This window comes from Phalaenopsis equestris, unplaced genomic scaffold (genome assembly GCF_001263595.1).
Source record: "Phalaenopsis equestris unplaced genomic scaffold, ASM126359v1 Scaffold000121, whole genome shotgun sequence".
NCBI classification, from domain to species: Eukaryota; Viridiplantae; Streptophyta; class Magnoliopsida; order Asparagales; family Orchidaceae; genus Phalaenopsis; species Phalaenopsis equestris.
The window spans coordinates 883,070-899,106 of NW_018164563.1; the positions used below are offsets into that span (position 1 = coordinate 883,070).

Sequence of the window (16,037 nt, forward strand, 5' to 3'; positions counted from 1 at the left end):
TTGGTCAAAATGGTCAAATTGGGTCATGTGGTAGTTGACAAAAATGAAATTAGGATTATTTGGAAGATTTTGGAATTTTTTGGGATTTTTTGAAATTTTTGAAATTTTGGGCCAAGGAGGGGCATTTTAATAAATTTAGCAATTTTTTGGTTATTTTGGTAATTTGATGTTTTCAAAAGGTTTGAAATGATTTTTGAACAATTTTGAGTAAATTTAGGAATTTTAGGTAAATTTAAGAATTTTAGCCAAATTTAGGGTTTCAAGGATACCTAGGTAATTTGGTGGAGTTTAGGGGCAAAAAGGCCAAGTTGGTTATTTTTGGTAGAATTGGGGTGCCAACTACTATAAATGAGCTATGGAACAATGGAAATTTCATTTGGGTCCTCTATGTACTGGTTTTAGTTAAACTCTAGCCTAGGGCTAGTAGGTTTAGGGGACCATCTACATGAGTCTCCCAAAAGATAACGGACCAAAACTAGGAAAATCTTGGGTTTAGGGTTATGAGTGGTTGTGGGTGAATGTGAGTGCAAATGAGTGCCTTAGCTCTAGACAAGCACCTAGGGTCAACCCTAAAGTCAAACAGTCCTATGGGAACTCTCCTTGAGCTCTCTCATAATGATCCCACCTACTAAGTGCTAGAGGTCATGATCAATATGTAGAGCCTCAAGTTGAGCAATGAGGAGTTTAGAATTTCTAATGATGAGGGTTCCTTTTCTAGTTTTTTAGGAATAGTTAATAGTCAATAGGAAAGTCTTATGGCTAGACCTTAGGCTACTAAAGAGAAAAATCTAATTCTCAACCAAAAGTGAGGTCAACAATACCCACAATAGTTTCTGGTATATGTGAAGTATGAGTTGCCTCTACATCGGATACTTCCTGAAGAAGGGGAGCTGCAAGGTCATCCTGATTATCAATCTGAACACTATCTTTTGTAGGTAATAGTCATTCAGAATTATTTTCTATGAGGTTTGAAGGTGCCAACATCACATCAATCTCAGTAACAATAGCAGCAGTATCATGGGGGGTCCATAGGGGTAACAGTTGCCTCCTGTCTGGTAGTATCCTCCTCAGGGAGAACTAAAATGTGTAGAGCAGTGGGGTTAGACCCTTTTTTATACACTTGAACCTTGGATTTCAAATTAGGGTGGAGCTTGTGGCATTTATCAATGATATGCCCAAACATCTTACAGTGGGTACAATATGAAGGTCTGTGTTCCATGACGATTTATTATCAATATCCATTATGAGTTGTGCTTATCAATGATATGCCCAAACATCTTACAGTGGGTACAATATGCATGTCTGTGTTTCATGACAATTTATTGCCAATATCCATTACGAGTTGTGCCCGACCAGACTTCAGTAACATCAGGTAAAGTAATATATCTTTCCACAAGTATTCTGGCCACCAAAGGTCTGGTTAAATTGAAAGTGGCTAGTTTTATAGGGTCCCCAATAATGACCCCATTAGAGTAGAGAACCTGATGATGAAAAAAATGCAGTTTGAGACCAAATAGACTAAATCATACTGGTACAGTGGGAGTTTCATGATTGAGGTCAAAATCAGAAGACCACTTGAGTAACTTCAATGACTTGTCTGCAATATTAAGGTATTTTTTTGGAATTCTTGGAGAAAATCAGTTGTAGTCTTCAGCCATGGTTAGTTAAGTCAACACATGTCTCCCATCCATGAGTCTCACTTTCCACTTGCCTACAAGTTTAAAATCATCAACACTCCTTCTGATAACTTCCATAGATGGGTGCCCCCACTGAAATTTCCCAATAAGAGCAAACTTGAATTTCTCCGTCAGAGAAATAGAATGTTTTTCCACATTTTCCATTTGTCCATCAAAGTTGAAATTTCTGAGTCAGAGAAAGAAGATTGCTCCTTTACCACCTTTTCTACTTCCCTTCTTAATAAAAGAGCAATCACCTGTACCATCGCGACAATCCTCATAGCTTGAGGGGAAAACCACTGTGGACTCCATCTGAGGGTTACCCACTATATGGGCAAAAAAAGCTTTGTCCGGTTCAACCAAAGAAGAAGGAAGCGACATGAGAGTAAGGAGAGTTGTCGGCCTGAACGCAGAGGAAGAGATTCAGCAGGGAGAGAAGTTGTATGGCGCAGACGCAACAAAAGAAGGAAGCATCATTGAAATAGAAGAAAATGTAACTGTCGGGCGTAGACGCAGAAGCCGCAGCGTCGAAACTAAGTCGCAGGCGCGTGACGCAGGCTCTAGAAACGAATCTATGACGAAAACACGAGACGCGACGCCAACGACGACACCAACACAGACGCTAACCGATGGAGCGAGAGTCGATGAAACGAGTTGCGAGCTTCGCAAATGCGACCAATATATATATCTGTGTGCGCGTTCGTGGCCTATTGTTAGCCTCTCTGAAGGTCGTAAGTCCCCTCAGGTCACGGGTTTGAATTCACCCCGTGTGCAGGGCGTGGCACTCAAATATTTAACACAACACCGATAGAAAACCTTGTACCCAAGATCTCTTTCTAGAAAAATAGCTCTCAACCATTAAGCAAAGATAGCTTGCATATATATATATATATATATATATATATTGTTTTCACACATCTCCTTCTCTGCTTTGCTAAGGGCGAAACCCTGGTTTTTTTATTCGCCCTTCAAACGACGAAGTTCTCATATTCGACGACAACTACGAAGGACTTTGCACTCGTCAATCTCCATCGCAATCGTCCTCTTCTCTTTCGCGCCCAACGACGAAGGGCCTCGGCGTCTTCCTACTGCGGTTTCGTGTCTGTCGAGCTGCGGCGCGGTTTCGTCTGCCTACCCCTACTGCGGTGTCGTCTGCAGCTTGGCATATTCTACGGGATTGTGTCCGTGTGGGCGTGTGCGCGTCTCTACGGGATTCCGCGACGTCAGTAGTCTGCCTTTTTTGCACAACATCGCCCCAGACCTCTTCTGTCCTACTTTCAGCTCTTCTCCCTTACTGTGACTTGCTGCGATGGAGCTTTCTCCTTCGGTTGAGCCCAGTAAAACCTCCTCTTTTGCCCACGTTGTGGGTAATCCTCAGAGAGAGACAGTGGTTGTCTTCCCCTCAAGTTATAAGGAGAATCGTGATGGTACAGGTGAATGCCCCTTTATTGAGAATGCAAGCAGGAAGAGTGAGAAGACAACACTATTTTTATCTAAGCCCGAAATTTCAATCTTGACTGACAAATTCAAATTTGCTCTCATTACGAAATTTCAGTGGGGACACCCAGCTATAAAAGTTATCAGGAATGACTGAAGACTACACTCGTATTTTCTCCAAAAAAATATCTTAACATTGCTAGTAAACCAATGAAGCTACTCAAATGATCTCCTGATTTTGACCCCAATCATGAACCTTCTGTTGTACCGGTATGGTTTAGTCTACCTGGTCTTAAGCTGCATTTTTTTCATCATCAGGTTCTCTACTCTATTGTTGGATACTTGGGAACCCTATGAAGCTAGATCTACCCACTTTCAACCTTACCAAACAGTCTGTGGCCAGAATACTTGTGGAAAGAGATATTGCTTTGTCTGATGTTACTGAAGTCTGGTTGGACACAATCCATAATGGATATTGGCAACAAATCTTCATGGAGCATAGACCTTCTTATTGTTCTCATTGTAAGATGTTTTGGTATACTTTTGATAAATGTCATAAACTTCACTCTAATTTGAAATCTCAAGATCAAGTGAATAAGGATGGTTCTAAGGATATATCTGTACCACCTGGAGAGAAAGCTACCACAACAGATTTTGGTGTCTGATTCTCTTGGCCCCGTCGTTACTGTTACTGCGAGTGATGTGATGCTGACCCCTTCAAATCCCAAAAAAAAAATACAAAAAAAAATACAGATGGACTATTAACTACAAATGATAGTGTTCAGACTGATAATTAGGAGAGCCTCGTAGCTCCACTTCTTCAGGAAGTATCCAGTGTAGAGGCAACTCGTACTTCACATATACTAGAACCTATTGTGGGTACTACGTTTGGTATTCCTTCTGCTTCAGCTCTACCACCCCATCAGACTGATTGATTCTTCGGAAGAGGAATGGCAGGTCTATTCTATAAGGAAGAAGAAGAATGGAGGTTGAATCCAACTTGGGAACATATTGGATGATATATTGGTTACTACTAGCAATGACAATCATCTTACCAACTTATTAGATTGCTCATTCCCTAGAACTAGAGGCATGGGAAACTAGAGACAAAGGCAAGACCAAATTGGGTCGCTCTCTAGCCACAGATTATGTATTTCAGCACTGTTAGACTTTTTATTTTTAGTATCTTGAATTTTCTGTTTTTTCTAGTTTTGAAACATTTTGTGTTTTTTTATGTGGACAGGGTGTCATGCTTCAGCCTCCCACACATTGTATCTGTATCTTTTTTTTTCCTATTTAATATATTAGCCTTTTTTGGGCATTCAAAAAAAAATATATATTGTTTTCACACACACGCACACCACCACCAATACAAGACCTCGAACCCAAGATCTTTGGGTAGAAAGATAAAGCTCTTAACCACTAGGCTAAGATAGCTTGCATAACTCTTTTGTATATTTAAAAAAAATAATAATAGAAAAACAATGCTTTAAAAAATTTCTTCATACTACCATCAGAAACATTAGAAAGCTATATCACGGAAATGAAGTACTTGCATCACAAAGTTAGCTCCATGAATATTAAACTTAACACTGCTCCTATGTATAAATATGTCTCATATGACTTCACAATAAAGACCAACCATACTTCAATGAAAAAAGAAATAGAAAGTGTTAAGTGCAAGGAAAATTAAGCCACAACTAAAGCAAGCACCTCTTTTTGCACACAGGCATAAGGATGCAAAGTCAAATATTATCTACTATGCAGATAAATCTTATTTATTGCAAAATAATGTACTTTGCTTCAAGACGTTATCAGAAAGCAAGTTTTTGTATTGCAATAGTACAGATTCTCAAGCGTAATCGTTGATGATACAATATATTGAAATTAAGATCTAACTACGTAATGTCTACGTAAAATTTGGGAAATTTACATCCATAGCACACAATTCTTATGTATTTACAAATCGTAGGATCTAAAGTTTGATATTTAAATTTATGGCACTTTGGTATCATAAACCAATTCATAAAAAGGTGCTTACACTTGTTAAAAAGTTATTAATAGTGGTATTTTTGATATAACATTACAAATATGAATGTTCTGTATGTAAATATAAAAGTTGAGGTGTTAGATAATTAAATAAACAAAAATTGTGTAGTATGTATGTAAATGCTCCTAACTTAAAACATAACATATTTGTTTTGGCCTGGAAATCTGCAAAATTACTCTTTGACTGCCATTATATACATGTAATGAGCTTGTAATTTTACCATGGTGCCAATTTTCTTCTATAAAGTGGGAAGGCATAAGGCTTATTTATGCAAATTTCTTTTAAAAAATAAAGAATCAAAGACTGCTAAACTTAAACCAGTAAATTAAAAAGAAAATGGAAAAAGAACGGTACACGAATGATTTCACCCAAGTTATTCAGAGGTTACCAACTAAAACCCCCATACTGAAGGGGTTTCTCAGAAGAAAAAATCTGAATATAAAGCAATTTGTGGGGTGGGATTAGTAGACCTTAGAAAAACTTGGTTATGCTCTGTGGTAATCATTTACAAAGCTTCAATTGGCACCAAAAGAAGCCTTTAACTAGATGAGAGGCTAATTAACTCCAAATAGATGAAGTGAGGCTCATAATGATCTTAATTAACTCCACTAATTAAGACTTCCATAGATTTAGTATAACGTGCATGTTTGCTTATTATTAGCAACTGGAAAGCCGAAATGTGATGAACTTAGAAGAAAGCTTAAAATATCAATTGCATCGTCTATACACAAGGCAATTTTTAAACACAGAACCAAAAGGCTTACCATTAAGGAAAAGAATCCTTGTTTCTGAATGTGAAGCCACACACTGTAATGACATATCAAAGCAGAGTAAGTGCCATTAGATGCTTGATGAACTAATTCCTATAAAAGAATAAGTAAAACATATTATCAAAAAGCTTAGGAGGGCAACCAAACAAAATTTTAATGCAATTTTTTGAAAATAATTTTAAGAACGAACAACACCATAGGAAGGCACAGCTATTTATTAATATACTAATGAGATGCCTATTATAAATAAGGATATATTGCGGAAACCAGGTGTATATTTTGAAACTTTTTTGTATTTCAGGATCCATACTTCAGAATGATATCTTTATAGATGGTTGCTTTATTATTGAGCTAATGCATAAATGATTTGTTGATTGTGATGTGTGTAGATTTTCTACATGTCGAATGGCTCTTGCAATATCATGTTTGCTTAAACACAAAACTTGATGCGCTGAGCTATTTTTTCATGCATTCCTAGCCATTTAAGCCAACGTTCTCAACATGCAAATTATTTCTTGTTTCTCTTCTTTACTTATTGTTTGGATTTTGAAATTTTTAACAGTGTATTTTCATGTTTCTACATTGGGATGTTAAAATCAAACAAACTCCATTTATCCTGTTTTCCAAATCCAAGATTCAAGGAGAGAATACGCTATACAAGCGTACAAAGCTCTAGGATTCATATAAAGTGTTTAAGAATCGGATCTAGCGAGAAGATGTTGTGAAATGGCAGGAGAAGAAAATGTAAAGTTGGAGATTGGTAGGGTAAATTGATGCCGGCTGCAGGACTAGAGAAAAACCACAAAGAGAGGTGGTCGGCAGCTAGGGCAGTGGTGTATATATGTCAGAAGGTTTCATCACCAATTCTCTTTGAGATGCAGACTCCCCCACTTGAAAAAGAATAGACTACAACACTCCAAAATAAGTGAAAACCACGAAAAATGTCTCTAGATAATATAAACCAAAGCAAAAGTACTCAAACCATATTCGAAACAGCATATTTACACTAAAGCATAAAGTAATCCTAAGTTTAACTAAATAAAACCTAGATACGAGGCACACAAGACCCCAAAATAGCTCCAAGTAGTAGATATCTAATAATAGGAAATCCTGAGGCGGAAATTCCACCTAGTCCTTCGAATCTCCCCATATGGGCAGCAAATAGCACTTGCATCTCTCGTTAGGCAGGAAAGGCTTCATCTTCTCTAGAAATTTCTATATCCTCTTAGTTTGGTGACAAGTCATCGACGTTACAAAAATAGCAAAAAATTCTTTATCTCACACAGTAGGTTTAGCTACATGAATCATTTTTCTCCATTGCATCCTATCAAGTGTCACATTTTCATTTAATTCCAAAAGATTAATATCGTTTTTTAATACAACATGCCCAGATCTTTTTAGATCTATCTCTACTTTTTTTACCAAAAGTCAAATCTAAAACATATACTCTCCTAACAGGATCATCAGATGGTCGACGTTCAACTTGACCAAATCAACTAAGACGACTCTCTCTAATAATCTTGTCTGCCACTTAGTTTTATGCTTCTCTTTTATAGGCCAACATTCTGCACCATAAAGTATTATAGGTTTCACCACCATCTTATAAAATTTTCCTTTAAGTCTAAACAGTACTTTTTATCACACAAAAGGCCCGAATGCATTTTTTTTTTAATGTAGCAAAAATATTAGTCTCCTAACAACTCAATCTTATTAGCATTATCATTAATCTTTTGGACAATTCTAAATGGACCATTAACTCTAAGCTTTGAGCTTCCAAAAAAAAAAAAAAAATCTCCTAGTGCAAAAAGTCTGAGCCAGACAAAATCTACTTCCTTGATGATCATAACCATCCTAAACTTGTTAGTCTATTTCTAATACTTTGATTCTGCTATGAAATTTTTCTCTCACCTATTCATGTAAACTTTGAATTTCTTTGACTCCAATCTCAGCATCCATACTAAACTCAGTAGCTGGAAGCATCTGAAATAACTCTAAGACTGTGAGGTGAATCCGTGCATATACAATCATGAATAAGTTAACAATCGGGACAGAAATGCCCTAGTGACCAAACCTAATGATTTAAAAAGGAGACGATGAGATTATGGTGTTCTGTCCCGATACAATCATGATTCGGGCTACCAAGAAAATCAATGAAGGGATTTCAACATGTTGGATCTAAAATCATCTTTGGAGTAATGACAACAAAAAATAGATGCTCTGGAGAAGAAATTAGAGAAAGAGGTGAGTCGAATCAGATATGAAATAGAGGAGCCTTTTTCGGCCAGGGATGGGCATTTCTCGGCCAGGGATGGGAAATTCACATCCATAGAGGGGAGATTCATGGCCGTGGAAAAAGGATGAAGAAGGTCATGGAGCTTTAGGCAAACCCGTTGTTGCCTGCAATGGGATTGAGCAATGGCTTTTGAAGCGGACTCAAGCGGCAAAAATTAGAAGGATTTGTGCAGCATCAAGGCAACATTGTTGCATTAGGCAGATCTGGAGTCATGGGATCGAGTGAAAGAATGAGGAGTAGACTTGAGCATGTAATAATCCTAAGATCGCAGCTTTCTCTCATCGGTGTGTGCCCATATAACTACCCCCGGGTATAGAAAGATGAGATCGAGAGATGAATCCGAGATATGTTGGAGGTCGGGATCATACAACCTGGTGTGAGCTCCTTCTTAGCCCAATCACGTTAGTGAACAATACCTAACAAATTCCCCATCCCGGTAATCGATGAGTTATTGAAAAAGTTGTTTGGAGCTGCAGTATCCTCCAAAAAAGACTTGAAGTCGGAGTACCAACAGATTCAGATATGACCAAAGGATGTGCACAAGACTTCATTTCAAACTCATAAGGGTCACTATGAATTTTCGATTAAATGGAAAAGATTATCAAGAGATGACGCCATGTGAGACCCAAATAAATTGATAGAACAATAATTTTCCCACCTTAGGACAATGTGTCTTTTGGGATAGGAGTAAAGTTAGACCAACGCCTAGCCCACAAAATAATTAAAGACTTGGGCGTAAGACTAAAAAAACAACTTAGTCCTTTGTTACTTATTATTGTGGGGTATAAATATGACTAATATGTTCAGGGTTATGTTATGTATGATTGTTGGCTTGAATCTTAGGGTTAAAGTTTAGGAGAAGTTGCCTGCCTCTTGAATTGTAGGTGTTAGAGCCAGGATTTGGGAGAGATTGCCTACCTCTTGAATTATAGGTGTTTATCCTTTATGTATTCTGGTTATGTTGTTTTGTGTTATTGAAATAAAATATTTTTTGTCCTAATATCTATGAAAGTTCATTTCTTTGTTATAATAAAAAAAGGGAAAAAACTGTGACAAAGCATATAATATCTTGATGGATGAGAGTTTAAGATGTTAAAAATAATATCAAAGCATTAAACCAACCTGAAGATGGAAATTAAGTGTCATAAAGAACAAAGTGCTACCCATGGGTGCCAAATTTTAGACCCAAGATGGGACAAAGTAATACATGGAGGGAGCCACCTCTTGAATCTATAAGGGCCACCTCTAGAATCCTATTCGTTTGGTAAATAATCCTGGGTTTAGAGTGCTGACAGAGGTGTCGGTTACTTAAGTGGGAGAGATTGTGAAACCCTTTAAGTAGAATGAAACTGAACCCTTAAACATCGAGGCGCCCTTTGGAGTAATGATTGAAGTTTCATAAAAAAATCCAAAGCTAAACATGCCTTCATGGGAGCACTCCCAGTATTGGTGACATGGGAAGTTGCACCAATAGAACAAAATTGTGAGGCCATTAGGCCAAAGTGGACAATATCGCAATGGATGAATGTTCGAGTTATTACATCATCACCTCTGTATATCCATGTGTCTGTAGATATGCTATTGAACTGAACTAGAGCTTCAGACCCAACTTACCCAATAAGATCCTCAAAAAACGACTCATGAATTTTATATTTCTATTTGAAATGATAATCTGAGATATGCGAAGAAGAAAAACTAACTCCTTGAAATATAAATTTAAAATATATGAATCATCCATTGTTTTTTAACAAGATTAGTAATGTACCATTTTGAAAAATCGATCCATTACCACCATAACTAAGTCCTTACTCTGTTAGGTCCATGAGAGACCCATAATAAAGTCCAAGATAACATCTAATCATGATGCTTTGGGATGAGGGGGAGTGTATAAACCCATATGTTGTTCTATAATATTGGCTAAATGAAATCCTGCACTATCGAAAATGCCTCTCCAAGTCTCATATTAATCTAATCTAATAAAAATTCTCTTTTAATAAGAAAAGAGTCTCGTCTCTGCTAACATGCTCTACCATGCATTCATTATGACACTTTTGCAAAATGCTCTCTAAGTGCTCTTAGGAATACACAATATGTTCCAATAGAACAAGTAATCATATGATCATTGGAATTGCTCATAGAATCTATACTGATAATGAACCCACATTTCCTAGAAATTCTCATCACTGGCATAGGCGCTCTTCAACACTTCAAATCACGCTATCTTGAAGTGCATGGTAGTGATCAACAGATATCAACGACTAAGGGCATCAAACACATTATTCTGACTTCCAGCTTTGTGCTTGAGCGCAAAAATGAAATAAATAAAAGAATTCCACCGAAGAGACATGGCTGCCTTTCAACTTTGATTTGAATCTTCAGTAATCTCAAAGCCTCATGATCAGTATAAAGAGTGAACTTGTTCACCAACAATTAATGACTCTAATGATAGAGGACTCTCACTATAACATAAAACTCCTTATCATAGGTGGAGTACTTTCGCCTAGAATCATTCAACTTCTCATTAAAGAAGGTTATAAATGTCCTCTTTCACTCGAAATAACTCCAATCATCATATTGGAAGCAACACACTCCACCTCAAAAAATCAAAGCCAACTTGAGCTTCATTCGAACATAAAAACATGTATGCCTTGAGGAACTCTGCAAAAAGTGCGCAATAGAACTAAAATTTCTAATAAACCTCCTGTAGAAGGTCAGCCTACGAAACATGCATACCGGAGTAAATGATTGTGAGTTGGGTCAGTTCACAATATCTTCGATCTTGACTAGGTTCATCTCAATGTCAACCGTTAAACAATGTAACAAAGGAAAGCATATTTACAAGGTTAAGACATGACAATCGTGATAATTCTTCAGATGCTCATACAATTGTTATGTTCAAAGAACTCCAAAATTTATTGTAGGTGCACAAATGCGCCCCCTCAAAATGACCATACATCATAATATCGTTAAAGTACACAACCACAAACTTTCTGATAAAGGCTAAAAAATTTGATTCATCAACCAAAAGGCGTGACTATCCACTCATACAACTCATTCCGTGTATTGAAAGTAGTTTTCCACTAATTCCGGGACCTCATCCAAACCATAATAATATCTGCTATGCAGATCTACCTTGAAAAAAGATGATAGCTCAATGTAACTGATCAAACAAATCATTCAATCATTAAATGGAGAACCAGAACTTGATGGTAATTTTATTTATTACCCTACAGTCAATATACATACGCTGCAATCTGTCCTTGTTGGTCACAATCAACATTGAAACAACACACAGAATAGTTCTCTCACAAACTAACCCCAAGCTATCAGATGTTCAACTCCTCACACTCTATTAGTCGTATCTAATAAGTTAATCAGTTCATGATCACTAATCCTAGAATGAGATCTATGATATGTTGAATCTCATATAAGGGTGATAATCCAAGTGACAGATTATCGATCAAAACATCCTAAAACTGTTCTAATATAGATACCGCCTCAAGTATCGACTCCGTATCATTGTCTCCCAACATCACTAAGGTCAATCTCACTAGCACCTCTCTCAAAACCTATATAAATGTAGCATGAGAAGTTGTCTTACCTCTCAAGATGAGTATTCATCACTGATGACTCATTCAATGGTAGAAGTGCAATATGCTTCTCATTCCTGATAAATAAGTAGGCATTTTTGTGTCCATCATGAAATGTGCTCCTATCACATTGCTACAGTCAACCCAACAAAATGTGACATGCATCCATAAGCGTGATGTCACACCAGATTCCATAGCTAGTCTCTAATGAAGAATTTTGTCAAACATCTCTTGTCAACACTAATCTTATCCCTCTTTTTTTAATAAGTTGGAGAATGAGTGGGAATACTTCTGGGTAGTGATGCTCAATTTGTTCATCACTTATATAAAAATCACATTCTCACAATAATTTCGTCTATAATGAGGCTACACACCTTCCCCTTTATTGTGCAAAAACTACAAAGATATCATGCTTAAACCATTGTTGCTCTCTATAGAGTTGAGAACTCATTGAAACACAAACAACTCACCCTCATCCGAGGATAACTGATATTCCATATTTTCTCCACAATTTACTTCTTTTATTGCACCATGCTCTGTAAAAAAAATTGCTCTTATGTTTTGACAGTTGGATATAATGTGTCCATATCCATAACACTTGAAACACTTCCTGACTAGGAATGTCTCGAGAATCCCATCCCAATCAATCTTTTTTTCTCTAATATTGGTCTATCCTCATGAGGAGTAACTCTTGGCACTCTAGTTAGTGTGTTCTTGCCGCCTAGGTCAAACACTGATTGAAGAGTGGAGTGGATATGATGTTGTTGCACTGCTTCCTCATCTTCAGAGCTAAGGTCGGTATACCATGCAAGGTCCAGTAGGGTTGTAGGTATACCAAATTACCAATGAAAGATATTGATTCTCCAAGATATAGAGCAACAGTGTTCTCCTATGACTACCAACTCGTGCTTTAGTATAGAATTGTTCAAATTCAGTTGTATATTCCTCATTGATAAAGCATTATACTGCAAATGGCAAGGTCTCAAAAGGATATCATGTTTGTAATGTGTTGGGAGGTATTTGCACTGCAACTCTATTTTCATCTTGAACTAGGTCAAGATCTTGCTTTTACACTTATATTGGTGTGGACACTACAAATTCTCCCCCACAGAAAATCATTCTTCTTTAACTTAATTATAGCTAGCTTCACTTTTGGTCAGGTGAAACATCCTCATATTCAAAAATTTTTACATTGTTTGGAGCTACTCCAGGAATTCGTTTGGTTTCATACCATCATCAAAATTAGGTAAATCAACATTTACTATAAAACACGCTCTCTCCTCCTATAGTCGATGTCAAACGGATGCGACATCGACTCTTCATCGCCTAAGGCTTCTTGGTGAAGAAGTATAGTCATTATCTTCTCCATATGAGTGGTCACGGTTGTTGGTGGTGATTTTTCCTTGGTGTCTCCTCTCAAAATAAAAGAACCTCGACTGCAAATAAAAAATTTCTCATAGCATATATATTCAAAAATAAGCTTTTGAATAAATCTTTGAAAGTTTCTCCTTGGTGGCATAATGACTTGTCACTTCACTGCTTTTACTAGGGTAGGTATGTAGAACTTAGGTTGGACAAAGGTTTTAGGTTTAGATGATGTAAGGACAAATATTGGCGGGATAGAATTGTCAGGTTTTGAATATTTAAAGTTAGAATTAGAATTAGGCTCAAATAATAAATGACATCATTTTAAGATTTATTAAAGATGTTTGAGGACCGAATCTAACAGGGATGTATTGTGGAATGACGAAAGGAGAAGAACATGTGAAGCCAATGAAGATTAGGAGGATAAAACTGATGTCGACCGTTGTCATAGTGGAAAAAACAGTACACAAAGGTGCAGTCGGCTATTAGGGAAGCGATGTGCGGACGTCAGAAGGCCCCATCACCCCTTCCCTTCAAGATACAAACTCACCAAGTGAAAAAGAATATGCTACAACAGTCCCAAATAGAAAAAGATGGAGAAAAATGTCTCCAAATAACATAAACCAAAACAAAATTGTTCAAACCAAGTTCTAAAACATAAAGTAATCTTAATTCTAATTAAATGAAACATAGATATGGGGCCCACAAGACCCAACACTGGCTCCAAGCAGGAAACATCCCATTACGACATCTCCTAGGATGGAAATTTCGTCCCATCCTTTGAATCCCGCCCATTTGGGCAGGAAATAACACTCGTCAAAAAGTAGATGTACTAGTTAGTGTTGAAAAACAAACTTCGGGAGGAAAAAACTACTCGCTTCCTTTCATTATTCACGCCCAAGATATATATATAGGGAAATCAGTTGCTCCTAATTTATAATCTTACCATATATATCTAATCTAAATGTGGAAAGGAACTAATTCTAAAATAAACATAAAAAAATATAAATAGAAAGATAATAAAAATAATCAAGGAGTTTCTAAAATTGTCACCAATTAAATCCTCTAAAATCATTTAGGTGGCCAGATGCCCCACAATAGAAAGAAGGTCTGAGCCTTCCTAAATATCTAATCCCATTCAAGCTGGGTTTAGATGTTGTAAAGACCAAGCTCGGTATTGAACTCTGAGAAGTGCTTAAAAGAAGAGTTTTGGTGAAGACATCAACAATTTATTGGTGTTAGATGAATAATTCCACCATTAACCTTTTTAGAAATGAAGTGTATCAATTTCAATATGTTTGGACACGTGGTGCACAAGATTTTTGGCAATACTGATGTCGCTTGACTGTCACAAAACATTTGTAAAAGCCTATTAGATGTATACACAAATTCCCTTAACAATTTTGAATCTAAATTCTTAAGGCGAGTGCCCTATACTCTGATTCTACACTGCTACTAGGAACAACTTACTTATTACTTCTCTATGAAGCCAGATTTCCTCATACATGGGAGAAATAACTTGTGATAGACCTTCTGCTAGTGAGTTACCTAGCCCAAATTGCATCAGTGTAGGCTTCTACTTCTCTATTTATTGTTTTCTCAAAAATTAATTCATAACTAAAAATTTTGTTGGGAATCCTCACAATCTTGTACGCAATCTCCAAATGCTCTTCATTTCAGTTATTCATGTGTTGCCTCACAATATTGTCAAAATATAGAATATATGGCCTAATATGTGACTAAGTAAATGAGTTTTCCAACCAATCTTTGATATTTCCCCTTATCCATAGATATATTTTTTTTCCCTATTAGACTTCTTATTGAGATCTATTGAAGTGTCAATTGGTTCGCATACAATCATCATCGTCTCCTTTAGTAGATCTAGGATGTATTTTCTCTGTGATATACCAATGTCTTTCATGAATCTTGCTACCTCCATACCTAAAAAATATCTCATGATTCTTAGGTCCTTGAATTCAAACTCAATAGCAAACACTACTTTGATTTTAAGAATTTATCTTTCATCATCGCCGATAAGAATTACATCATACGCATATACTATCAATGCAACAAACTTATCTCCTTAAGTGTGTTTTATGAACCGTGTATGATCAGCTTGACCATGAGAATATTCATTAGATCTCACAGTTTTAACAAACATTTCAAACCATGCCCTAAGTGATTGCTTAAGCCCATAAAGAGATTTCCTAAGTTTGCATACTAGGTGTTTGTCGGGCTCATTCTCAAATCCTGCCAGTATCACCATGTACACTTCTTCAAATTTCTCATTCAGGAAGATATTTTTTATGCCCAGTTGATGCAATCCCAAATCTTTGTTAACTGATACTGAAAGGAGAACTCTAATAGTGTTCAGTTTGGCAACTGATACAAAAGTCTCCTGATAGTCAATCTCATAGGCTTGAGTGAAACATTTTGCAACCAATTTAGCTTTGAACCTCTCAATACCATCATCAGCTCTGTACTTGATGTTAAACACCCATTTGCATCTAGTTGGTTTCTCATCGAGAGAAAATTTAGTAAGAATCTATGTTTCGTTACGCTTTAGCATTTGAATCTCCTCTTTCAACTGATTTCCTCCGTTTTGAATTTTCGAGAGCTTCATGAATGGATTAGAAATCTACACACTATCAAGATTAGATAAAAAAATTTTATAGAATGAGAATAACTTCTCATAAGTTACATACTCCTGAATTGAATATTTAATAGAATTTTTCTTATCATACGAACAAAAACAAGAAGAAGAGGATACTAATGAGTACTAGGCTCCTCACCCAAAATTTCAGATGAGAGCACACTCAAGTTTTGGTTTGAATAGTTATGTCTTTGCAAGTTGTC

General features: G+C 36.6%; 1 protein-coding gene across 4 annotated transcripts in view; it reads right to left on the bottom strand.

Annotated features, from left to right (window-relative positions):
- The window catches only part of LOC110021100 (cell differentiation protein RCD1 homolog), a 56,866-nt gene that overhangs the window by 21,122 nt on the left and 19,707 nt on the right, over positions 1–16,037 (bottom strand). For all 4 annotated transcript variants that reach the window (XM_020719437.1, XM_020719438.1, XM_020719439.1 and 1 more), the window contains one exon: positions 5,928–5,970. In XM_020719437.1, coding sequence (XP_020575096.1) covers positions 5,928–5,970 — 43 coding nt within the window. The remainder of the gene's footprint in view (positions 1–5,927; positions 5,971–16,037) is intronic.